Source organism: Semicossyphus pulcher, unplaced genomic scaffold (genome assembly GCF_022749685.1).
Source record: "Semicossyphus pulcher isolate SPU_LCO1_2020_fin unplaced genomic scaffold, fSemPul1.0.p SCAF_23, whole genome shotgun sequence".
Taxonomy (NCBI): Eukaryota; Metazoa; Chordata; class Actinopteri; order Labriformes; family Labridae; genus Semicossyphus; species Semicossyphus pulcher.
Window position 1 is genome coordinate 4,577,656 of NW_027211697.1, and position 27,480 is coordinate 4,605,135.

At 41.4% G+C, this 27,480-nt stretch overlaps 3 protein-coding genes across 3 annotated transcripts; 2 read left to right on the forward strand and 1 right to left on the reverse strand.

Moving 5' to 3' along the window:
- Positions 1-24: 24 nt before the first annotated feature.
- On the reverse strand, positions 25-1,747 carry swsap1 (SWIM-type zinc finger 7 associated protein 1). Its single transcript, XM_069674851.1, has 2 exons — positions 1,389-1,747; positions 25-762 (listed from the first exon to the last, which is right to left on the reverse strand). The coding sequence occupies exons 1-2, from the start codon at positions 1,653-1,655 to the stop codon at positions 193-195; spliced, it is 837 nt and encodes a 278-aa protein (XP_069530952.1). The 5' UTR covers positions 1,656-1,747; the 3' UTR covers positions 25-192.
- Positions 1,748-2,013: 266 nt separating this feature from the next.
- On the forward strand, positions 2,014-8,990 carry znf653 (zinc finger protein 653). The gene is made up of 10 exons (XM_069674686.1): positions 2,014-2,306; positions 2,504-2,544; positions 3,065-3,379; positions 3,479-3,990; positions 4,072-4,249; positions 6,042-6,126; positions 7,414-7,531; positions 7,629-7,743; positions 7,825-7,924; positions 8,165-8,990. Exons 1-10 carry the CDS (start codon positions 2,014-2,016, stop codon positions 8,340-8,342), a joined length of 1,935 nt encoding a protein of 644 aa, XP_069530787.1. The 3' UTR covers positions 8,343-8,990.
- Positions 8,991-14,357: 5,367 nt separating this feature from the next.
- Positions 14,358-23,935, forward strand: tspan34b (tetraspanin 34b). Its single transcript, XM_069674518.1, has 8 exons — positions 14,358-14,588; positions 16,308-16,385; positions 18,822-19,037; positions 20,690-20,764; positions 20,875-20,982; positions 21,073-21,210; positions 21,319-21,411; positions 23,082-23,935. Exons 2-8 carry the CDS (start codon positions 16,329-16,331, stop codon positions 23,139-23,141), a joined length of 747 nt encoding a protein of 248 aa, XP_069530619.1. The 5' UTR covers positions 14,358-14,588; positions 16,308-16,328; the 3' UTR covers positions 23,142-23,935.
- The last annotated feature ends 3,545 nt before the right edge of the window (positions 23,936-27,480 follow it).

Here is a 27,480-nt window from a genome sequence, read left to right on the forward strand (position 1 = left end):
CTTAGCTTAGAAGATAACGTGCAGCTGGTACTATTATACTGTAGTACAAGTTATCATCATTTGAAAAATGCAACAGCTTTAATTTAAAGCTGAGCAATGCTAAAATAAGCACTTTCTCTTAATGAAACAAGTTTCTCTGTGAACAAATTGACCTCCAATAACTTCTCCACTGCTCGAGAGAGTAAGGGATTTTCAAAGCAATTTAAACTCCATTAAACCGTCAGGAAATATTAACAGCTGCCACTCTTGGTCTACATTTAGTGTGTCTTTATGGTCTTTGGTACACGAGTCTTGTGTGATGCCTGTCCCAGAGAGGTAAATGTGCCACACCTCCTGTAGTCCAGCTGCTGCGGCTTCATAACTCCTGTCTTGGACCAGAGTAAAGTGAACGTGAAAATAGCGATCAAGGACATCAAGGATGGGATCTGTGGCAGAGGCCTCACCTCCTGCTTGCCTAGTGTCCGCTTCTGACTCGAAGGAGGCGATGAAGCGGCAGGGGGCCAAGCTGGAGGAGCGTTGTTTCAGTTGCTGTGTGAGGAAGGCAGCACTGTCACACAGCAACGCTGACAGGTGTGCAGCAAAGGACTGCTCTCCTGGGTGAAATCCATAAGTGCTGCCATCTCCAGGACCGGACAGGTAGCGCTCCAGCCTGTCAATTATGATCAGTGAGGGAGGTGCGGGAGACATGTTGATCGACTCATGGAGGCTGGCCACCTGCTGAAGCAGATCCTCCACTCTGCAGGGATAGCAAAACTGGATTTTCTTGAAAAGAAAAAAAAGAACAAACTAAATCGACTGACAGAAGATTAATGAGTGATAGTAAAAATGTCAAAAGAAAAGTGGCAATCACACTTTTTTAGACCCAGATGAACATATTCCATTTACTATCATAAACAACAAGACAACATTGCATTATGATATTTGAGAAGCTGGAGCCAGCAAATGTTTAGTATATTTGTTTACAAAATGAGTGACACAAATGATTGATTATCGAAATTGTTTCTAATTAATTTTCAGTATCCTTATCTTCACATTTTACTCTATAGTCACAAAGTCTTAACAAACTAAAACTAAACTTACTGACCATTAATCATCTTTTTTTTTTTGGATAGCCATGCTCTTGCTGTTGAGTCCTACATTTCCAAGTCGTTAATACACATGTGCTAATCAAAGTTTGATATATATATTTTAGAATTCACATAGTCAGTTGTAAATCTTAATAAACAGTTAATACATAACTTAATTAGGGTTCGTGTCCAAAAATGGTTTAAGGGTCTATAACATAAGTTACTTAAAAAATAGTTTCAACTTAAAGAACTTTATAATGTGGAACTAATTAAGAGGATGTCAACATCAAGCAAAGAGTTTGTGAGGTAAGTGACCTGTACCTTCAGACTCTCTGGGCTCAGGCTGGGAACACATTTCTGCAGAGATACCGGAAGGCTTTGAATTTGTGTTTGTGTGAAGAAAATCACTTTCATCCCCGTCTCGGCAGCTGTTACGGCCGCAAGAAGCAGCACAGAGCGGCTGATGTTGTGGTCTCCCAGCACCAGCGTGCCGCAGGTTGTCGGTGATGGAGGAGTGACTTTGAGGTCATTCTTTAAATCTGTTTGTGACATAAAAGTCCTAAACACAAGTGTTAAAATGTCCGCCATGACTGACACTACGATACGATACACTTTTCTTTAAAAACAGTGATCATGCAGTGAAGTTACCCGCGTCTGTTTTCATGTAGCACGTTGGTGTTCATGCTTCGTTAGTCCCTCTTAAACACTCTACGTGTAAATAATCGTTCCTCTGTGGTTCTTGGCGTACACCGTAGATATTGCTCTCAATACCTTAATAAATGTGCACCCATGTAGTGTACGCTTGTGTTCGGCACTGGTTAGACAAAGTTTAAAAAACACTGTTGTTGAAAGAAAAGCAGAATAAGCGTCGCTACCAGTGTTTCCTGTTAGGTCTGACGACTTCCGGGATGCCGGGGTAACCACAACATCAGCTTTACAAGTCAAGATGGCGCATAGCCTGGAAGAGTTGGAAGTTCCCCTGGATTCTGAACAAGCCGGGGACCACGAGAAAGGTTTTAGGCGTTGCAGAGGACGGCCCAGGCTAACGGACTCCGACCGAGCCAAGAGACGGCTTGAATCCCGCAAGAAGTACGACGTGAGGAGGGTGTACCTGGGAGAGTCTCACAAGCTGTGGAGTGAGCTCCGCAGGCGGACCAGTCTGAGTGATGCTGGACTGGCAGAGTATCTGATCCTGCTCAACTCCACCTATGGAGACAAATACCAGCAGGAAAACTCCGGGTAAGCCAAGTCAAAGCAATGCCATATTTATTTTGTGCAATTTGCCTTAACAGAGCGTGCACGTCCTTATGAGAATGGTCTAGGATATTCCCTGTAAATGTGTCAGCCACCATTACTGGCATTTTTCATTGAGCAGGTGTTTTTTTTCTGCTGTGCCTGATCAGTCATTGTCAGAATGTCGTGTTTTTGCACAACAGGAAGAAGATTGCTCCTGAGGTCTCAGAAAAACAGAAAAGAGGTAAGGGTGCCATTGACAGATGAGGGAGGGGGAATGTTTCCCAAATCAGTCTTATAGGTGTGGGGCAGTTGGTTCTGTTGGAGTCAATTTTAATTTCACAAAAACAACTGCCAAGCATGCTTCAGTAATACTGACTGCATTAGACAGCCCAAAAGTAGCAGGTTATGAAAAATAATTACATAAAAATTGATTGATAATAAAAACAGTTTTTTCAAAAAAAGACTTTGCCATTAATATCCCCTTCTTTGACTTTGAAAGCGAAATTGTCAAATGTTTATTCCATTATTTAATTACTGAAGTTGCCATACATTTTCAACAGTTTGTCTTTTCTTGTTGCCTTTGTGAAACAAGAATTTTGTCCAAGTTTGTTTTGTTTTTGCATTTTCTTCAGTGTATATCCAACCAAAGTCAAATTAACATGGGATACAGAGGGATTCTAATCTAAAAAAGTCTATCTTCTCAAAATCTGCTCTTCACTCCTCTGTAATCATGCTTCCGGCTGACTCCTGTTGTCTTCCAGGCAGAAAGGAGCATGTGTCCAGCCTACAGAGCCTGGTGTGTTGGTACCAGGAGCACTCTCACTCCTGCCCTCATGAGCCCCAGCTCAGAGCCCTGGAGCCCCAGCTCAACTTCTCCACCGCTGCCATCTGGCAATGTGACTCCAACCACTCATTTGTGCAATACCTTTGCTCTCCACTGAGGGAGGCAAGTGACTCTGAACATGAAGAGGTGAATGGGGAGAGTGATGGAGAGAGAGCAGAAAAAAGAGACGTGCCCATGGCTACTGGCTTAGTGAGCAGGAGGAGAAGAAAGGAGCCTCACAATCATTATAAAGGTGCAAAATGATTACTAAAATCATGAGGGGTAGTTAAATGTAGCATCCTGAGTACATTGGTGATAAACATGTTCTTTTTATTGATCTGCTTTTTTGTAGATGCCAAAGAAAATGTGGATGATTCCGAGTTACAACTTGGAACCATGAGTCAAATGGAGCAGGCTGCAACTCCTCCCAGTATAGAGGCTTCTTCTAAGGATGTTTCAATAACAGGACAGTCTGTCTGGGAAATGGATATGGTCATCGAGCCAGAGCAAGGCTCCCCCGCCACAGAATTTCACTCTGTCCCCTCAGAGGAGGAGACTGAGGAGGCTGAGGATCTGAGGCAAGGCAGATATGAAGAAGAAGAAGAAGAGATAAGGACTATACCACACCATTATGAGTGTGTTGCTGTGACGGCATCCTTGGCTGATAAACTGGAAAAGGTGGGTGTGGACTCGGTGATGTCAAAGAGCTTTAGTGGGTCAGTCCGACTGGCTCAGACAGAGCTATCAGTCCCTCCACCTGCGCAGGTACACGAGCAGAATGAGCTGTTCGACACTCAGACTCTGCAGACGGTGGTGACCAGCTGTGAGATTCCTGACCAGAGGACTGCTTTGGAAGGCTCGCAGGTAGGTGAAGGAGTACCTTAGAGATGTTAGTTCATCAGAGTATTTTTTTTCTCAATAGTTACTATCTTTTTCCATCCCTAGTTAATTATCATCACTGGCCCCAGCTATGAGGCCCTGACTTCAGAGGGCATCCAGCTCAACATGGGCGGTGGCAATGTGGAGGAAGTCACCTGCACTGTCATTGGGGGTCTCACCTACAACCAGGTTTGCACATCCGACTCAAAACTCAGGACAGCAGAGGATGAAGACTTTATGACAGGTGCGCTACATTCAGAACAGACACTCCCCCCACCCCCCACGAACAAGAAGGATTATGCTTTAAATTTGTATGCATCAAACTTTACAGTTTGGTCAAAGTTGCATTGTTTTATAAACCCACTGTTCACTTTGCTCGGCACTCCTGATGCTGACAGGATTCTGCGGGCTGATTCTAAAAACTGCTACTATTAAAACTACTGGCTGTAACATATTTACTTCAGGGCTTATGCTTCTGCAGAAGAATCATGGACATGTGTTATAAATAGCCAGGTGGTTGTTTATGTGCCATGCAAACATCCTAATATTTGGTTAAAACTGTGATAACACTCATAAAGCAAAATACTTTGCATATTTGTATAAGACATATAATGATAAAAGCTTTGATGGATTACACAGTAAATTATAGTGAAAGTTGAGATCCTTAGACCCACAGGCAATCCAGTTACTTTTGATAGACAAAGTTGAGGAATAGAGGGCTGTAAGCTGGGTCAGGGACAGCTATTGGCAGGCAGATGTGCAACTTATTGATCCAATAAAACGGAAAAAAAGCCAATGGAAGAAATAGTACGCAAAAGTAGCGTTGTAATTGGGTGAGCAATAGAGCTGTGATGGTACTAACTTTACTAACCGTGGTGAAACACTAACGCCCCCCTTGCGATTTAGTGGTTTGGTTTGTTGTTTAATGCATACAGTATAAATGACGCTTGAGAGACGGAGAAAACACATTGGTTATCATTGTTTTTTCTAAATTGTATAACTATCTATAAAGCCAACACAAGCAGCAAAGTCCTTCCTGTCACTCACTGTGGTGTAAATGTCTTCATCTTTCATCCTGATCAACTGATGGTCGGAGACTGTGGTTCCACGCGCACATATTAAGTGCTGATAGTTTACATTCTTCCTCCAACCACTACGCATACAGGCCTTTCAACCGTCTTTCTCGGACATTGGTTCAGTTCTACTTTTTCTTTCACTCTCTTGGGATCAACTGGTCCTACAGTCTACTCCGCCTTCACAGCGACCTCTAAATGTGATGTGTGGCGTTTGGTTATCAAACCTGGGATTTAAAGTATTCAAGCTTTAGGTCTTTGATGTTTGAAAAAAAGAAAAGAAAAAGGAGCGCACAACCTCACTTTCCTGGTTCTAGACCTTTGAATCTTCCACTCCATCAAGTTGTAACACAGTGTCCAGGGCATGCCAATATTAAGGGAATACATGCAAATTCATCCACCTATTTACGTGAGCATTTTTTGATAAACCTGAGAGGAAAGGCCACAAAGGAGATAAAAGTAAAATATTGAAATGTTTAATGCTTCCAGGAATATGTATTGATGTATCCTTTTTAGCAGCTGCACAATGAACAATATGTTTTCCTCCCAATATAGTTAAAAGATAACTCCCATCAGTATTCCTGAGTAGAGGCCACAAGTGAAGTAAAATGACGAAATGATGAATGATGAGTTGAAATAATTAAAACTGTACTGTTTGTAAAACATTTTAACAAGAAACAAAAACTAAAATTAACAACCACCCAGATGAATGGTCAATTGATGAAAGCAAAACAACAAGTCAACAACAACAAGTCATGGTGTATATAGAGATTGTGACTTAAACATCACTCGAGGTTCCACTGAAGAGATAGAAATAAAGGCCTACAAATTTAAGGAGCATTATTCCCTCCAGCACCCTCGCTGACTTTAGTAGTGTGATAAAAGTCATTGAGTATTCAGTCCTCACCTCCTAAGAGTGCACATCTTTGATTGAGCCAGTCACTTTTCACTATTTCTCTGCAGGTTTGAGTGACAAACAGCTGCTGCATCCTGCTGTTGATGTTTTGGAGCTGGGTAGTGACAGAGAGCTGCAGCGGAGTCTGAGCAGGTGGGTGGCCCGTGTACTCCACATGGTGAATCTTAGAGATGTACCTGACTCACAATTTTGGCAATCAAATCATATTTTGCTGTTTAATATGAAGCTTAAACTCAAACTCCTCTACACCCCTACATGAGTGTGATGTTTACCTGTAAGACACACATTAATCAGGGTTTTCATGAGCACTAGCTGTCAACTGGAAATTTCGAGGTGACTCCTTTCTTAGTGTTTCAAGTCACGTGACCATCATTTAGTTTATATAATTAAGCCAAATTAATGATTTAATTCACCTAATGGGCTGAAGTGAGCCCTAGCTCGGCTTGCAGGTGAACACTGAGGGTAATTTTGAGACTAACTTTGCAAATTTGTTTTTTATCTGTGTCATTGTATTCGGAGCATGACAGAAGCAACAGCATGGCAGGCTGTAAAATTGACAGAGATTTTCACTGTCAAAATACGAGTCCACACTTGGTCTTCTCTACTTGATTCTAAGCCCTAGCGAATTTCAGTGTGGGAGACAGATTGAATGATTTGAAGTCTAGGTGCTCAGCAGAAATGCTAATCCAACCGCCTTTCACTAACTATCCTCTTGATTCAGTGAACTAAGGGGGAAATTCATTAAGACTGAATTGCGGCCGCTGATAGCACCATAAATTGCGCATCATTTGCACCAACTATCTTCTCCGTCTCAAGGTCCGATTCACAAAGCGAATTGAACTGATATTCAAATGCAAACACCCCCATAAAGTTTGCTCTGCTGCACGGTGCCGCGCTCTCAGGCATTAGTTGAACTGATTGGTCTCCTGATCGTAAAAATAATGACAATATGTTATTAACGGATTATTTTTACAGACAAATACATTTTTTGATCACACTAAAGGTGGAATTGTCGTCATGATCTCTGGAAACTCTGAGCGTGACAGCTCTTATAATACTGTGCCGCAGTTACCACCAGCTCTCAGCAGGCGGTAATATTATCACTCTAACTGTGCAGTGCTGTTAGCGCTAGCGTTTGTTAATTAGGTGTTTTTTGCCATGAGGCTCATTTGCATAGAAAGGAGCCAAATGTGCACCAAAGGTCTGCATAATGATTCATATAAATATGCGCAAACGGCACCAGAGCACAAAGACACTGTTTGCTCTGCAGCGCACTTTGGGTTGCATTTAACCCTCTGCGTGTGCCTGGAGAATGAGGCGGAGTCTTTTTGTGTCAAATTTGCGCAGGTTTAGCGGGCGCAAAAGCCGCCCAATCCTTTAGTGAATTCCTCCCTAAGTCTGCAGTGTTTGTTTTTGCAGCGTCCGGTCCAAGAGAAACAGGCGAGGCCCTGTTATTGAGGCAGATGGGATGCTCAAGATGTTCCACTGTCCATATGAGGGCTGCAGTCAAGTCTATGTAGCTATTAGCAGCTTTCAGGTAAAGCAACCGCTTTGTAATGTCATACTTTATCTTTCAGTTTCATTTGGTTTAAGATAAAAAACACACCCTGTGATTCTCTCCTGTCTCTCTGCAGAATCATGTCAACCTCGTTCACAGGAAAGGGAGGACCAAAATTTGCCCCCATCCTGGCTGTGGAAAGAAGTTCTACCTGTCAAATCACCTGCAGCGCCACATGATCATCCATTCAGGTGTTCTGCTCACAATGATGGCCCTGTAATGTCAGAATCTCATCTTTATAAACGTTAAAATGTAACAAAGTGTATTTACAGGGGTGAGAGATTTCATCTGTGAGACGTGTGGGAAATCTTTTAAACGCAAGAATCACCTGGAGGTTCACAGGCGGACACACACTGGAGAAACACCGCTCCAGTGAGTTAGTGAAACTAAAAACAGATCTTGTTGTTGCAGTTTTTCCCCCAAGCATGTTAGACTGAAGGTTCTGTTCTGTGACACTGAAGGATTAAGAAGAATATGAGGAGCCATTGTTGGGTTATATGACCTGGATAAAAATACATTAATACAACATGGCTCATAATAACCTCCACAATTTTCTCTTTCTCCTCTTCCTTGTTCCTTCTGTCTTGCCTTCTCACCCACGTCATCCATCAGATGTGAAATCTGTGGCTACCAGTGTCGCCAGCGTGCGTCCCTGAACTGGCACATGAAGAAACACACTCCAGAGGCCCACTACAACTTCACCTGTGAGTTCTGCGAGAAGAGGTTTGAGAAGCTGGACAGTGTTAAATTCCACAAGCTAAAGAGCCACCCGGACAAGCAGGCGACCTGAGGCGTTCAGGCTCTGGAGATAGGAACTAAATAAGAACAGGCTGGCCCTCAGAAACCAAAGGATGACTCCAGTGAACACAGACTTGACTTTGCTGTGTGTGTCTTACCTCTTGGTCTAGGATGTCTAGGACGATATGAACATTACCTGCGAACACAATAGCAGTGGATCAAGGCAAAAGTGCCGCTGCCTGGCAGCTGTGCAGGACACCAGCTCTTTCAGAGAACAGGGCCTGAACATGGGTTTACCTACAATAGTAACCTGATGTTACTCCGATAGTAGCAGCATTTCATACTGCATAATTTTTTAATTTCTTTTTAAAAGCATTTTTTGTTGGAGCTGGTCCACGTTGCTTCTACGTCAGTGGAGATGAATATTAGCACTCTGTACTGCTCGTTATTGGACCCTGGAAGGTTTATATTCCAACAAGCCCAGCTTGTTGTTGGAGGTAGTGTTACGTTCACCATGACATTGGTCAGTTCTCATTCTAAAATCCTTTTCTCTTTTAACACTAAAAGTAAGACATACTGTTAAAAAATAAGAATAACACATAATACAACTAAAGTTAAACTAACTATCTTAAAAATATAATCTCGAAGATTTTCATGTAAATAAACGTCTGTTAAGTCACTATCTATCACCGAATGAGGTAACACAATGGTGATTGAGCCTATGGTCCACTGATGAAAGCCTTTGCATTTGCAGTATAAAATATTTATAGACTGGGTGTCTGTGGCGACTGTTGCGGAAAAAAATCACAAACAACGGCCAATTAGTGACGAGTTTTCCATCACACAGCAGTGGTTGGTTTGTCAGAGAGGGTAGGCGAAGTTAAGCTGCTGCTTTTCCGGTCCCTGCAAGTGTTGCGAGTAAACAGTAATCTACTATGGCTGAACAAACAAAGAAAAGGTCAATGACTACAGATACAACTTCCAAAATAAGTGAAAATCCAAAGAAAAAGAGACAAATTTGGCGCTCAGATTAAGGCAAACAGTCTAAAATGGAAAGCAACCGTCAGTGAGGAAAATCAAGAGTTACAAAAGTAACAAAGGGAGCCAACCGTAGACATCTGGTTATAGAGGATCGATGCGTCGGCAATTGCCTTTTATCTGTCAAATAGAACGAAACTGAGAACTTCGAGATAATACATTTTAAATTGACAATCTCAAATATTTCCGTTTCGTTCTCTTGGACGCCCCCTGTCACAGTTGTAACTCTTGATTTTCCTCGCTAATGGTCGCTTTCCTTTTTAGACTGCCTTCATCTGAGTGTCGAATTTGTTTCTTTTTCTTTGGATTTTCACTTATTTTTGAAGTTGTATCTGTAGTCATCGATCTTTTCTTTGTTTGTTCAGACAGAGTAGATTACTGTTTACTCGCAACATTAACTGGACGCTGCTTGTTGTTTTTTTCCGCGAAAAGGTCGCCACAGACACCCAGTCCATAAAAATACTCTAAACTGCAAATGCAAAGGCTTTCATCAGTGGTTCATTAGGTTCAATCACCATTGTGTTACCTCATTCGGCAATAGATAGTGACTTAAAAGACATTCATTTAAATAAAGTTACATTTGACCAAGTCAATTCTTCCTCAAAATACGTTTTAAGTAGCTCTATACTTGCATACAAGAGCAGGGCTGTTTGTGTGACTATTTTACTAGTTTAAAAAGAAGTCCGTTTAGAAACATTAAGGGTTATTAAAAGTTTGACTTGTAAATAGAATCTCGCAGCCTTGCAAATTGTTCTGCGTTAAATGTTACGCGCACATCAATCGTATTACGGTAAATGGGTTAAAATTCGAAAAACACTGTTATGGTTAATTTGATGAAGGTAATTTAAATGTGTTTGTTAGTGTGGGTGTGTGGGTGTGTGGGTGTGTGGGTGAAGATGAGGTATCAATACTGGAAATTAAAGCTGTTAAATTGACATTGTGCTTTTCATCAAAATGTAACCCCTTCCATTTCATTCCCTTAAAAATTGTGCATCTGTTGTGTGGGCCAGGAGAGTTGCCTTGAAGTTAATGTAACTTCAAGGCAACTCTCCTCTCCTTCCCATTACCTGTTTACACCTTCTCAGAGTCCTGACTCACAGGCCTGGATAAAAAGTCCTGTGAGTTTAATGTGACGATTTCTCAGGAAAGTTCACCTCAGCCCTCCTGTGTCTCTCGTTCCTTTGTACTGTTGGCTGTTTTAGTGTCTAAACAAATGCACTTTTTTTCCTCCTGTTACTTCTGTTTACTGATTAATCACTAAAATATGTGAAAATGACTCATATTTGTATTGCCTGTATTTTCTGAAGGACGTTTGTTTTATACAAATGATTAATATTATTCAGTGTGCACTTGACTCTTACATAACTCACTTAAGTATGTGTGTTTGTGACAAAGTGTGGGTGTGCATAAATAGTAAGAAAAGGCATGAAAATCGTAAGTGTCATGACAGCCAGTCATGAAATGACTTCACAAACACTGCACCCTTTCAAAGTGTTGGACATTTAAATGGATTCTGAATGTTTGTGACCTGAATTCAAACCACATTATGTTCCTTAAGTTAAACCTTTACACAAAGAAATGATAAGATAAATCATGATTAGCTGGTAAATGTTAACTTTTTTTATATGGGCCCTTTCCTGCCTTTTCATATTAGCTATTTAAAATTACGTTTCTATTAACACGATATGACTGATCATTAGAATTATTTTGCTGTAATTCATCAATCCTACTTCCTTGTTCTGCGGTCGAGTCAGAATTTCCACCAAAGTAAGGATTGTGAGATTCAGATAACCGTAACATAAGAAAGAAATATGAGGTCAAAGTCTGAGCTGCATTCAACTCACTCACGACACTGTTTTCCATCAGAGACTGAACATGACAGCTGTCTACTATTCATTTAATTTAATTACAAGTAAAGTCAGACTTTACATCACATAAAAATTGCATACAGCAACATGTGTCAAATAAGAGAGTGCAACCAGTAATAACAGGAAATAAAAAAGGGAATAAAATACCACCCCCCTTGAACAGAAATCGTATACAACCAACACACAAAGCACACAGAGAGACATATTTATAAACCACCACCTGATAACCTGGAAGTCCTCACAGGACTGCTGTTACACAAACTGAAAGCTGAAACCAAACAGAGAAGATTTTTGTATTTTATCCAGACTTGTGCTGGAAGAGATTTGATTAATGAAGAAGTATTTGCATGCACACGAGGACACTCTGCAGCGGTTTGAATGAGCTGCCGCCTTCCTATTCACGTAGTCAAAGAAAGCATTCTACCCTATTGTGGTTTGCGCCAGTATGCACTCCTCTAATACGTCATCAAGGTAAACAAATTCTTTTTACCTTGCTATGCTTTGGAAAAACACTCTGCAAGCACAACTTGTTTGCTCATGGTTGCTCATGAATCAGCTTGGCGCAAGCATCTCTACTCGCGTCAGAAAGTGGCATTACAAGAATATTCCGAGCTCTTTAAATGTAGAAGTTTAAGCATGTAAAGTGCTCTGAATTTTCACAACTATTTACCTACATATTGTTATGGTGTATGGTTACAAAAAAAGGGAATCTATTTTCGCATCCATGTCATTCATTTGAAATGAATACCTGTCCACTTTGGTATGTATGTCCAATTATAAGTCTTACTTAAGGTCTCCTGAGGGACATACAGAATCTGTCTCTTGTTAATAAATAGTGCAATAGTTCACCAGCTAGTTGCCAGCTTAGTCAATCTGCTGTTGGATGCAAAGCAGTCAGCACACTGAGAATAGAGTGCTGTGCTAGAATAAAGTCAAACAGTCAATATTAAGGACATAAAACAAAAACAAAAAACACCGCTGTTGGGTGGTAACATTCTCTGCTGCTATGTCAAATTTTACACTTAATTTGATGCCTTTTTATTTGTAAAAACATTCCTTTATGCATCTCTACTGTGCCCTAATGGGAGAGTTTATGCCGTATTGTTTGACAAACTGGTCTCAGGCAGGTAAAACAGCCATACAACCACTTTAATCAAATAAAAACGTTCTCACCTAGGGACTTCACGAGACTGTATAACATCAATTACGGCCTGTTAAATTCAAAGATAAAAACTGATATACAAAGATGGAACGTTATTCCCTTTTTAAGTTTAACCTCCCGGATAGAGTCAATCAGGATGAATATTCTTCCACGGATGCTGTACCTTTTTCAGTGTTTGCCAGTTAAAATACCATCTAAGCAGTTCTTAGAATGGGACAGATTAATAGCGAGGTATCTGTGGCAAGGGAAAAGGGCCAGAATTTAATTTTAAAACGCTGCATTAAGAAAAGAAAAGGATGGAATGGGCCTTCCCTGCTTACAGGAATACTACCGTGCAGCCCAACTGAGACCTTTAATCTGCCTGTGTTCACCAACATACACTGCAGCATGGAAGGAAATAGAAGAAACGATGATAAAGGGAATCCCAATAACAGCTCTACTAAGTGACAACAAACTACAAGGAGAACAGGAGATCCCAGAAGACTCTATAACAGGCAGCTTCCTGAAGTCCTGGCAGGAAATAGTCAAAATTTGCAGATTAAAAGACACATCTAAAATTATAAAGTGGTGTGCCTATGATTCAGACTTTACACCAAATAAAATCGACGGAAGATTTAAGACATGGATCATGAAAAATGGATGAAAGGGTTTAACTACCTATTATTCATTTGTCCACAAAGGGGTTATTTCAGAGTTTTGAAGCCCTACAGAAGGATCACGGTCTGGGAAGAGATGATTTCTTTAGGTTAGGTTAGGATTTTTTTTAAAAATATGTCAACTACAATGGTTCTCAACCGGGTCAAACACATGGCGGGAGTTCTGCTGGAAAAATATAACAAGAATTTTTATCACACTCATTCAAAAACGACATCAAGGCAGCGGGCTTGTTGGAGACTCTGTGGGTCTAATGGAGCCAACCACTTCCATATTTTTTGGGACTGCCAAGCAATAAGATCTTACTGGGAAGAGATCCACAAACATATCAAAAATGTATTTAATGTGAACATTCCATTAAAATGTGAAACTATGTTTTTGGGCAATATATTGTTTGACACATGGACCATAAAAGACAAAAAACTGCTGGCTACACTGTTGGCAGCTAGTAAGAAATGTGTCACGAGGAAATGGTTAAAAGTGGAACCTGTATCTGTAGTCATCAATCTTTTCTTAGTTCAGCTGTAGTAGATTACTGTTTACTCGCAACACTTGCAGAGACTGGAAAAGCAGCCATTTAGCTCCGCTTACCCTCTCTGGCAGCCCAACCACTGCTGTGTGATGGAAAATGCATCACTAACTGGGCGTCGCTTGCGATTTTTTCGGCGGATGTCGCCACAGACACCTAGTCTGTGATTCTGCAAATACAAAGGCTTTCATCAGTGGGGCATAGGCTCAGTCACCATTGTGTTACCTCATTTGGCGATCAGACATTTATTTAAATAAAAATCTATTATATTGATTATATCTTTAACTTGTATTCTTTTAATGTCTAGTTTTGTGTGTAATCTAGTGTGTGTTTGGAGGGTGGGGAATGTATTTTGTACTCTTTTAATGTCTAGTCTTCTTATATTGTCTATGTGTTCTCTTAGTGTTTACTTACCTGCCCAGGGATTACGGGCGGAACATAGCAATTTGCTAAAAGGTAGTGCAATATGTCTCTCCTTGTTTAATAAAAGGTTAATGTTCTTGCTTAAATAAAGAATCATAACGTAAAATCAGATACAAATGTCACAAGCATGGCGTCATTTTGTAATATTTACAAACTGTGTTCATATTAACACCTGGAATCAAAGGTGGGTGTGACTGCATACAGGTGATCTCTCACTTTCTCTCCTCCCCTCACCTCCCTCCCTCCCTCCCTCGGGGGGTGACCAGCCGAACTCCATGGTGATTTGTGTTATTACTGAGCTGCTCTGGTCACGCCCACCTGCTCCCCCTCCCTTTTCCAGCACTTATAACCAGCTGGTTGCCCGAAAATAAAAGTAGAAAGCTGAAAAAGTCCCTCACAGCCTCTTCATATTGAACAGAGCGACAGTTCCACAGGAAGTTGGAGACAGAGGGGATATTGTGTGTGATTTTTCAGTTCAGGAGTGCAGAAGAATAATACACCCCTGTACTGCTGTTATCTCGCAGGCAGTCTGCTCCCCAGCAACAGCCTCCATCACCAGAGTGAAGGTAGGGACTCGGAGCCGGGTTCAGCTTCAGAGCACGTCCCTGAATATTTCCTGTGAAGGTAAGACAAAGACTTAACTTAGATGGACTGATTTAAACTCCTGTGGTAGCCTCTCCATATGAGTTTTAGGTCTGTTGGTTATTTTTTAATGGCTGTACCAACATAGGGAGAGATCCATCCAACAATGATCCTTTGTCTCCTGAGACCTGCCTGTAATTATTCTGCTCAATGGCGTCCTTTGGGGTTTTTCTGTGTTTTTGATGGAGGTTTGTCAGGCGGAAAAAAAGGCAGAGGTTTTGTTCATCTAAGAACAACAATTAAGTTAATACATCACCAGGCTGACTCCTCGGTTACAGAGTGCAATCACTGACCATGAGGAAGTGAGAAATGCTCGGAGGAGTGAAATGATCGAGGGACTTTTGGGAGTCAAGGCAACGGCTCGTTCTGTTTCTGAAGGCATCCGGGGCTCTGAATGTATGATTAACTTGATGTTGAACAGCTTTACTTCAAGAGTGAAGGCAGTCTAAATGAACTGACATGCCACTTCCTGTTTGCCTAAAATGGTTTAGTGACTGAAAATAACTGCAAGAGCTATAACAGAACAGTTGTAATAAATACAAGCGAGAAGGGGCCAAGAGGGATATCCCAATTCTAAGAAAGCTCAGTCATTGTTGTTTCGGATAACAATTTCTCTGTTTTGTCACAGCACACAAAGGGCACTGTTCCCCATCTGAGGACTCACACACACACATTTGGATGTGACAATCTTGAAGTGACTCCAGAACAGTGGGGTTGTAAAAGGGGGTGGGAGGAGAAGATTTGGAGATAGGATGCAGGGATGTGTGTGTGCGTGTGTGTGTGTGATAAATGTTGTGTTTTTATGCAAGCGCACTTGTAAAACACACACAACAAAAGTGTTGTGTATGTGTCAACAAAAAAAAGAGATCGTTATTGGCTGTTGTGTTGTACTGTGTCTCCATTGGTTTTAGCATTAGCAATGGTCTAACTCATCCCAGAATACAGGGTGTGTCGGCTTGCCACAGACTTCTCTATGCAAATACACACACTAGATTCTTTGTTTTTTCAATACACTGCATTTGTGTCCTTTACCTATGTAATGTGTAAGTTGAGGCCTGTCAAGCATTATAGCAAAGTGTTATAAATTCAAAAACAAAAAAGGTTTAAACATTTTTTTTAAAAATGCATTGAGAGGAAACATTTCCACCTCATTATTGTAGATATCTAACTCCTGAGTTTGGTTCCTTTCCTCATTTGCATACCTCTGGCTCAGTGAAACCAGAAAATACTGAGGCATACTTCCTCTATCGTCACCTCTCTTCTCTCATTAATTCTCAACTAAACAAAGCCCTCACCCAAGTTCCATGTAAGGTGATAAGTGTACAGCAAAGTCGATTTTGAGTGCAAATAAAAGGCTCAGAAGTGTTTGAGAAAGTTATAATGCTAACAAAAGGTAAAAAGGTGCGGAGTGTGCTCTCTCCCTCCCATGTCACAAGATACGAAACAATCCTTCTGTTAATATGTCACCTCAGTGGCAGAACATAATGACATAGTGAAACTTAGGACATCAAACAAAGTAGGCACAAGTGACTGTGATGTGAATTAATGTTAAATAAGTATAATAGATAAATAAACTTGTTAAGAAATACAAGACACAGCATGAAACTCATTGGAGGAAACATGGCATGTAAGCTAACAAAATGCAGAACAGTAATGGCTGACCAATGTTCAACAATCTCTCTCTCTCTTTGTCTCCTAAAGGTGCAACGATCGGCAGCAAAAATGGGATGCTTTGGATTCCTCAAAACCATGATGGTTGTTTTTAATGGCATTATCTTTGTAAGTTTAGAAGCACTTCAAATATGTTTCTTTCCAGAGAACAATGCAACTTGCACATTTGACTTCAGGTGTGCATCAGCAGTAAATTGCATAATAAAAGATAAGATAAAATAAGATAGAACTTAATTAATCCAGAAGGAAATTATAGTGCCAAAAATACAGTAGAGATTAGAGAAATACAAAAAACTATAGGTGAAAATATTAAATGTAAAGTGTATGGGTTAATGCAAAAAAGATGGTGCCTAAAAGAAAAATATAACAATAGTTATTTACAGAAGTAGGCAGGAAGTAATGGTGGCAGTGAAAATAACAGTGTAACAGTGAAAGCAGTGAAACATAATATAGCCAGCTAAGAAAAGTATTATTGCACATGGTAACAAACATAATATAGGCAGATATAGAAAAATATTATTGGAGATGGTGAACATAATATAACCTGATATTGAAAGTATTATTGCACATGGTGATAAAACCCCATCATGCTCCATTTTTCCTCCTGATGAGCCTACCAAGTCTGTTATCGTCCTGTGTCTTCAGCCGCAGCACACTACAGTGTAGAAGATGACACTGGCTACGACCGAGTGATAGAACATCTGCAGCATGGTTCTGCAGACGTTGAAAGATCTGAGTCAAATACAAGAAAAGACACAAGACGAGGAGTGACCCTAGCAGGCTGTAAATGATGAGTACTAACTACTATCAAAACAACTAAGCAATGGGCATGACATCGATTTGACATGTCATGTGGGGCGGCTCTCAGTGGTAGAGTTGGTTGTCTCTCAATCATAAGGTTGGTGATTTAATCCCTGACTGCTACAGTCACATGTCGAAGTGTCTTTGGGCAAGATACAGAACCCCAAATTGTTCCCAGAAGCATGGCCTTTGGTGTATGAATGGGCATACATACTGATCGGAGATTGGCACTTGGGTGTTCTTACTTTTGCCATAAGTGTGTGAATGTGACAGTGTAAAAGTGCTTTGACTGGTCAGAAGACTTGAAAAGTTTACCTTTTAAAATGTAAACGCTTTTTTCTGTTTAATGCAGAGCCAGTAGTAGTAGTTAGGAAAATTATGGATAAATGGATTCCTATACTGTTGTCAGATATTGGTCCAATAGAGAGTCAAATAGCTGGAATGGGTACAGTGAGGCCCATCCTCGGCTAATCCATTCAGTTCAATTATATGTTTATGTGTAAACCATGTGGCAAGGGTGGTTGGAACAGTAACAGGTCGGTTGCACCCCAGGAAGTACTTTACAAAACTTGAATTACTGTTGTTTTAAATAAAGCACACAGATAAGCAACTGATGAGGCAGCAACACGTTTTCAAAAGAAATCAAATATTTTATTGAATTAATCAAAGATAAAATAAATAAGGTGGGACTGGAGGCTATTGGGAAGGAAAGAAGGTTAAACAAGTTTAAAAACTACACCAAACTAATGAGAATTAAAATGACTCTTTATTACTACAAAATCTAAAAAGGCCTAATACAAAAGCTAAAATACAGAGTGACTAAAAATACCTAAGATGCCAGCTCCAATATTAAACCAAACAAATGTGAGCTGAGGCCACTAGTGGAGAGGCAGCGCAGGGGTGCTACCAAGTACTCACCTTTTGTGAAACACTGCAAACCTCACAGCAACTATGGTGCAGGGACCTCACCACAGTTGCCTGGCCTCCCAGCAAAGTGACTCTCGGCTCCTGTAAGAAACATGAAATAAAAACGTAAATAAACCAACTGATAAGCAAAATGATAAAAACTAATACTCAAATAAATCAAGACAATATATACAAACAGTTACTCAAACCAAGTAATCAACAAAGGCAAAAAGAGCAAAACTATATGGGCAAAAACAGCAGCAGTATCAGAATTGAGCAGCTTAGAATGAAACACAAACAAATCAGACTCATACTGCTGCTGTGATTCAAATAAATCCTGAGCCACCCCTCCTGAGGCTTTTCTAGGGGTTACTCCAGGGGAACCATAGGCCAGAGTATGGCAAGTCACACCAAAGCTCAAACCACAAAACAGCAACAATCTCATTAAAAACCTGTTTAAAAAGAAACTACAATTAAAATGGGATTGTAACATACCTGCAAAAACCACAACAGAATGCCAGGCAGGAGCAAGAGTGAGTTCCCAAGACCGCAGGTGCTATATATTAACTGGTCCTGATTAGGGTGTTGGTGGAGGAGGTGTCAGATAAGGGGCTGCATTCAAAACTGCCCCGGACATTAAACACTGTTCCTGCCACATACAATTGTATCCTACAATTCCCATAATGCATGTTGTGTGTTATTAGACCCTCTCTGCTTAGTCCATATATTTTTTGAAGGCATTTTATCTGTGCATGTACAATAAATTGTCCTTTAATCCTGAATACTTTCTCCATGCTCCTCCTCCTGTCTTTTCTTCTCCCCGTCACTCTTCTTCAGTTGGCAGGTGCTGCCGTCCTGGGTGTCGGCATCTGGGTGAAAGTGGACAGCGGCTCCATCCTCAGCTTTCTGGGGAAAATCGAAGGTGCCCCAGAAGAGCTCAGTCAGGTGCTCAATGTGGGTTACCTGCTGATTGCAGTAGGTGCGCTCCTGCTCGTCATCGGCTTTCTGGGCTGCTGTGGAGCCGTCAAAGAGAGCAAGTGTATGCTGCTGCTGGTAGGTGTTTGTCTGCTACTTCATAGACGATTCAAGAAATTGTTGACAAATTGGGAAAACTTTATCTTTTTGACAAAAGTTAAATGAAAAGATCTAAACCAATGATTGTATAGATAGATGACGCGTCTCCATCTGCTCTCATTGAATTAATTTGAGGCCAAAGTAGCCCAAGTAACGGGCGCTGCCTTTTGCCCTGGTGACGTCATTTTCAAGCCAGAGCTGCATGGTCGAGATTGGTGGGTGAAGCTGCCGTTGCCACTTCTGCTAACCAAAACACACACACTTTACTGACCAAAAAAACCCTGCAAAGATCCCGCACATCGTTGTATTCAACAGCAGAACAGCTTCTTTGTGTGATCTGAAGCAGACGTTCGAAGACTTGGAAACTTCAATGACTGTAGTGATTGTCTTAGTTACGTTTCCTCTCACCGTTCCGCCTCTGGTCTGCTAATCCAGAACAGATCAGCTGCAGGAGCCGTATTTGTCAACAGAGCTGTCAGTCATACACAGCATTCACAGCATCAAATAACTAATTACAATGACAGATGATTATAATGACAGAAACAATGTTTGAGAAAAACATATTTTGATTTTATAGTTTGACTCATGTCCCACCTGATAATACGGAGGCGGCAGGCTTTATGACCTGCAGCCAGTCAGCAGGGGGCGCTCAAAATGTTTTGGCTTCAAATTTAGGGAACTGTCACGTCGTCCATCTTTTCATACAGTCCATGATCTGAACAGTTATCATTTTTATACACAGAATACAAAGCACTGCTAGCAGATACTTAGCTTAGCATAAAGGTTGTATGCAGTGAAAGCAGCAGTAGTAGAAGTAGTTTTTAAGCTAAGCTAAACTAACTGCTGGTGAGACATAACTAAGGTATTTTTCTTTCTTTAACTCTTGGCAAGAAAAGAGAAAAAAGCATAATAAAAAATAAACACATTTAATACCTAAGCACCAATTGTTGGCTTATGAAAATTTGTTGCCACAGGCATAGTTTTTATATTTTCCAAAGTTGGTGGTAATTCTACATTCCTAGAAAAAAAAAAAAAAAACTCAATTTGTAATCTATCCACTATTGTTATTTGAAAATAAGCAGTGGTGCTTTTTTTAGTCAGACGACATTAAAATAATAATATATTAAGTGGGTGCAGTAAGATGATATAAGAGGAGTGTTTTTATGTAATAATTTGAGGAAGGTTAGAGTCACCACATGGCCCCATTTATCAATAGGGAGTTCTAGATAGAGCATTAAAAGACAGCCCCATTCATTTCCATTTAAAGTTTCTCACTGGTGCATGAAGCCCAAAAAGTTTGGCCCTAATCTTCGACATGACATAACTTGTTGCAGCGGTAGAACACGTATGCAAAGGGTTCTCTGTAACCCTACCTCCCGATCCCCGTTGCTAATTATTCCGAGAAAAATTATTCAGATGATGACAATTAGTACAACTAACAACTTTTAGGATATACGATCTTAAATAGTATTTATTCTGGGAAGATGATCCACTTTCACTTTCCATCCATTTTCATTGCATCTGGTAGCATATTGCTTTTTCCACCCCAGGCTAGCTCCGTGTCTCTTTCGGTCTTCCAAAAAAAAGCTATTATAACACATTTCCCCCTATTTAAATGTTCTTTCTCTTAGTTTTTCATCATAGTATTGGTGGTCTTCATCGCAGAAGTTGCAGGAGCAGTGGTGATCTTGGTATTCAGACCCCTGGTAAGTTACCTAAGGAACTCTTTCACACAGTATATTGATAGCTGGATTATATTAGCAGGTGGTGCCTTTTGGTTCTTTGATACTAAAGTTACTGTATGCTCACATTTTAGGCAGACGAGTTGTTTGTCAAGTTTGGCACGGCAGCAGTCAAGAACATCAAGAAGGACTATGGGAGCAATCCTGACGTCACTGGACTGTGGAATACTACGATGAGCACTGTATGCACTGCTGCTGAACATGTGAAAAATGTGATCACACCATTTCACTTATGCTAAGTGTAACCTTTACCATATTTCTTACCTCCTTAGTTAAAGTGTTGTGGATTCTACAACTCCTCAGACTTCGTGGGCTCTCCATATTACAAAATGCACAGCAATCATTACCCACCGCAGTGCTGTCCAGGCACTGGTAACCTGTGTAATGAAACACTGGCCGACAGCAGCACGGTATGGGCTTGGGAAGTGTTCAAAAAAAACAAAACATCAATGTGCATCATTCAAGCCACTTTGAATTAATACTGTTTTTATAATGTTCCCACCTCTACTTTCCCTCAGACGATCACTGGCTGCTTCCCGAAGATCGTGCAGCTGATTGATGAAAACACAGTGGTTATTGTGGGGGTGGCCCTGGGAATTGCAGTTCTGGAGGTATGACTTTGTCCCTCATCCTCTTAGATTAGACTGGAGAGCATCAGAAAGAGGATAATATGATTGTATTGAGACTTGTTCAGCATTTTGCCATGCTTGACTGTGATAATAAAACTATAACCAGAAGCAGCGCCATAAGGATAAGGGGAGCTCATAGAAATATATTTTCATCAGATGTTTGACATTTAATGAAAAAAAACAATTATCAGTAATAAAACTGCATAAAAACAAGATTTAATTATCCAGAATATAGTGACAAGACTCAAAAAGGACCCAAGAGCGACTCAAAATTCAGAAAATCAAAAAGGGTTTATTTAAACAAGGAAGTCCACAAAAATTCAAAAGAAACACAAAGTACAACACAAAATCACTGCTAAGCAGGAAAACTAAGATTAGGTTTGAAAAACCAAAAAATCACAGCAATGCTGGAAAAAAGGCTCGACCAAAGTACAAACAAAAAATCACAGCTATGCTAGAAACAAAAGACAAGAGCACAGACCACACTAAGAAGAATGAAGCTTACTTTGACGAGAGGGATCAGGACGAGACAAGAGACAAGACGATCTGACACAGAACACAGGTAGACAGACTAAAAATACATGAGGAAATGGGAAACAGGTGGACACAATCAGGGGTGGAGCAGACAATCACACTGATGAGGAAACACCAGGGCAGGAAGTTAAGTTTCTGAAACGAGAGGGGACAGTTTCTACAAAATAAAAGCGGACATGACAAACATGGAAGACAGGAATAAAAACATAAAACTTAACATAACCGACGAGACATGACATTAAATGCGTCCATAACAATTTTTTTGCACAAATCGATTGCATACAAATATCAAAACAAAAAACATCTGTCAATTTACAAAGTACTAAATCTGTGAGCTAAAATGACTGCAGCCCCGGTAAGTATAGTAAAGCAGATTCATCGAATGTGACTATTAAAACATTAACACACAACTCGGACTAACTAGCAGCTGCGTGCCAGCTGTAGTCAACATTTGTCTGAGGCACACAGGACATGACTGAACCATCCATCCTGAACCATCAATTTTCTGTACCGCTTATGAAGTTCAGGGTTGCAGGGGGCTGGAGCTGTCATTGGGCGAGAGGCGGGGTACACCCTGGACAGGTCGCCAATCAATTACAGGGCTGACACATAGAAACAGACAACCTTTCATGCTCACACCCACGCCGACGGACAATTTCAGAATCACCAATTAATCTAACAAGAATGTCTTTGGACTGTGGGAGGTAGCCGGAGTACCTGGAGGGAACCAGCATGCACAGGGAGAACATGCAAACACACAGAAAGGCCTGCTTTGACTAGGAACCTTCTAGCTGTGAGACAACATCGCTAACCGCTGCACCAGCATGCAGCCCATTCAGCTTTTTTAAATCTACAAAGCTCTCTGCAAAAACAAAAGTAAAATGGTCCATTACTTATTATAATTATTTCACTTACACACAACTTATTTTATTTTACACATCGATCGACACTTGTAGAAACTGCCAGACTAGAAACTTTAATGGTACGTTAACGGTATCCTGCACTGCAGTCAGACTATGAGTGGTATGAACCAACCTTTGTTTTTGTTCATTCTATTTTACTACACATTTACTTCAGTCTAAAATTGCACATTTAACTAATACGTATATCTTCCCCAGATATGCGCCATGGCTGTTTCCCTGATCCTTTTCTGCCGAATAAAATCCAGAAGGGCCTAATTGCATCACTTGAATCACTGGAGCCTTTCTGCTTCACATGTCGCCTCTAGAGGAGTGAAGGGCTATGCCTTTATCTTGCAAAACCTGCCTCATCATTGACAACAGTTCATGTCAGATTTTTGTGCAATCAGAGTGACTGAGTAACATAACAAATCTATTTTTAATACATTTAAATCTATCTAATAGACACCATATATGAATGTACATGATTTATTTCTAAGAACACTTTATAAACAGGCTGCACAAACTGTCTACACCAGAGATTACTTCAATGTAAAGCAAAGCTACGATCTGTAACATAAGACCAGTTATGAGGAATTACATGATAACTGAGAAGCCACTATTGTGAATGTTAATGCCATGATGAAGTTGTTAAATTGCAACATAAATGGCACATTTTTTTGAATGTATGATGTATGCTAATCGGTTTTGAAATATAAAACAAAATATTTATAAACCCTGCTGACTTTTTCAGTTGCTTGTATGCATGTGGGGCATTTTGCAGAAATGGGGCGACGCCTGTGAGCTAGTTCAGCAGACAACTCGAGCTGCTCTGATTTAATAATTGATATACGTCACTTCCACATCACCTGACAAACAGTTCCTCCCAATTGGCGGTCTATTTAAGCTGCAAGATTTCCTGTCATTGCCATCGCTGCCCTGCACTAGTACTGCGCTCTTACTTTCAGCACTACCACCACCCCAGCATCCACCTGCAGGCTCCGAGTCTCATCACTCCTCAATTTCTGCATGTAAAATAAATCAGCGGGGAGTGATGAGGTCGGCGCCTAGACGCCAAACACAAGCTATGTTCTGCTGCTGCAATAAACATTTCAAACTATACAACGTGAGTTGTCTGACTGAAGTTGTGAAAAGGAAGGAGCACACCCAAACTGCAGTCAGTCAAAGCCCCCTTTTCTACCTCCTCCATTATAATGCCTTACGGATGTCTATCAGAACACACCTCCCTATAAGAACATGAGGGGTGAACTGGTATTTTTAGCAGATGGGTTTAAATTATAAGTGGGCTCAATATTAATGCCCCTAGGTAACATTTGCCTATTAACTGCAGAAACATGAGCTCCCAACTACATCAGGTATTCAGGATTAAGTTTAAGATAAGAATAACTTAAAGCACTCATACTGTTTATCTGAAAAAGGTTAATTGTCTTGGCTTATTTGACTTATTGTGTAACTTGGAGCAAATTGCATATATTTAGTGAAGTGGGCCTCTACATCTGCAGCATGTATTAAAAAAGCAGCAGCGGGGACTCAAGATGGCGGCGTAGAGAGTGGCTGACGTTTCTGAGCTCTGCACCACTGTACTGATATTTACAACATAACTCCACCCAATTCAATATTCACAACTACTTTCTTTTCGGGTATTTTAATATGAGTATTGATGAGTATTTTCTGAGACGCCAGGACAAAATGCCACCAAAAGAAAGTAGAAAATCGGCCAAGACGAACAGACCAGAAGCTACTGCTAGCTTGCCTGACCTTTCCCCAGTGGAAGTAGAGCAACAACCGCTAATAGCTAACACCGAGGATGTCCTTGACCCGGCTTTTCGTCAAACTATTCAGGAAATGACGGCAAACATAACCAGGGTGATTGATGAAAAGCTGGGGCCACTATCCCAAACTCTACAGGCCCACACTCGGCAGCTGAAAAAAATTGAGGAAAGAACCACTAAGGCAGAGAACGGGATCTCTGCAGCTGAACACACCTCAGAGGAGGCAGAGCAGCGGATTCAGGTGCTTGAAAACCAATTACAAAGCATGGCTGAGCATGTCGACGATCTCGAGAACAGTGGCAGGAGAAAAAATGTACTGGTTATCGGCTTACCAGAAGACGCAGAGGGTAGTAACCCAACAACAAGTTTTTCGAGAGCTGGATACCCAGCCTGCTCGAGCTGGAGACGAAAGCCGGCCGGGTGAATATTGAAAGAGCTCACCGCACATTAGCTCCGAAGCCGGGGCCGAACCAGCGACCGCGACCCGTCCTAATCAGGTTTCACAACTTCGCTGACAAACAGAGGGTGTTGGACGCCGCAAGACGCAGCGGGACAGTGAGGTACCAGGAGTCGAGCATCATGTTTTTCCAGGATCTGTCAGCTGCGGTTCTGCGCAAACGAAAAGGGTTTGATGATGTGAAGAAGCGGCTGCGGGACATTGAAGCTAAATACATGATGCTCTACCCGGCTATGCTGAAAATAATCCACGGTGGGGAAGCCAGGAGCTTTGACTCCCCCGCTAAAGCCATGGCTTTTGTTGACACTCTCAGGTGAACTACACGTGAGTCACCAGCCAATCTGTTTATGTTTATGGGCAGGTTATCTATCTGGATGAAGACGTTGTTTTGAACTTGTTTATGGGCGGATAATATATCTATTTGAATAATGATGCTGACTCATAAAGTCAAACTGAACCATTTCAAATGTCAACCTTTGCCCTACTATCCTTTGTTTATGGGTGGCTGATAACATGATGTGTAAACCAATAATACAGAGAGTATTTTAATTTGTTTTTTTGTGGGGGCATTGTTTAAGGGTGGATATCATTATCAATCTGGTGGTGTTATTTGAGCTTGGAGCTGTAAGAGAAGTTAGTCAAGTTAGTGTCCAGTTATGAAGAAGGTTATGGTAATCCCCTGGGGCCTCATGTACAAAGACTTGCGTGGATTTCCTACTGAAACACGGCGTACGCTCAAATCCATAAAACGTCGTACGCACAAAAATATCCAGATGTATGAATCTGTGTGCACGCATGAATCCAAGCACATTTTCTTTGTACATCCCAATCAACGTGGAATTGAGCACACATGTTGGAGTACCCGACCCCTTCCTGTTCACGCCCCCATTTAAATACGCAAATCATATTAAAATGAGCCCTGCACCTGAGATTCCCCTCTCGAATCAGAAAATTAAAAAAGAATGAGTAAGACGGGGGAAAAAAGAATTTCACGGAAAGCGAATTGGAGGCGATACTCACTGAAGTTGAGGCGCGCAAAAATGCACGCTCTTTGGCACGCTGTCCTCCGGCTTAAGCAACAAACGCAAGAGGAGTGTTTGGGAGAGTGTGTGTGAGGCTGTCAATGCTGTGGGGTCAGAGAAGCGACCACAAGCAGAAGTGAAAAAGAAGTGGTCCGACATCAAGGTGGATGTGAAGCGGAGGATGGCTGCCCACCGCCAAAGTGTGGCCAAAACAGGCGGGGGGACAGGAGAAGAGGGGCCCACCCCGTTTGAACAGAGAGTCGCCGCAATTGTGGGTGACACTGCTCTCTCAGGGGTGGTGGGAGCACATGTGGGTGACTCTGATTACCCCCAAGGTAAATACCTATGTATTTGTGTAACTCACAACAAATGTGTTTATACAGTAGCCTGCTCACAGCCCTATAAGATAGAGGTTCATGCGTAAAATGCGGAAAAGGTGAGGCTGATTAAGACTTTGCACACTTTACGCACAGGGTTATTAACATGAGTACTTTGCACACAGAGACAATCAGGGGCTTGGTAGAAAGATCTTAAGCTGTAGTTTAACCAGCAAAAAACAACAAGTCACTAACTTTAACCACTGACTAGTAATGATGCTGTGAAGATGGGATAGAATTTGGGGGCACATGCTCAATGCGCATCACGGGGATTAATATTAGGACAATTACACGAATAAATTTACTCACCAAGAAGCCAGCCATCGCGCACAGTGCCAGCTTGTAGTCTGTTCCCAACCATGCTGTTACTCAGAATGCATGAATCGTGCGTTGAACCAGGCCACCTCGCCACAATGTTGGTTAATTGCATTCGCGCATCACATATGATCTTTACATTGATCGAATGAAAATGTTTCCTGTTGACTATACAAATTCATCATGTGATGACGCTTCTATAGCAACGTGTGTGCTCCGATTACATTAGGAAAACCGGCTCTCGCTGCAAATTGCGCTTTAATGTTGACCTGTTCAGCTGCATTGTATGGGAATTTGATATACCTGGCTGACATGCGGATAATTCCGTCCCACGCGGCTGGCATGGCTCGGCTCAGGGTCGACTGGCACAGTCCCGATCGGTCGGCCAGCTCCCTCTGGAATGTCCCGGTTGCTAGGAACCCCAGTGTGGTCAGCGCCTGTATGGGCACAGGCAGCGCACGGCTTCTCGCTGTGTTGTGCTCCAAGGCCGGCCGCAGCTCTGCGCACAGTTCCAGGAGGATTGCCCTCTGGAACCTAAAGCGGCTGATGAGCCAGTTGTCATCATGTGCCAGTAAATCCTCTCTGTCTCTGAACACACGCTCTCTTCGTATTGCACCATTTACAATGTCTTCTAATACTGCTAAAGCAGCCATT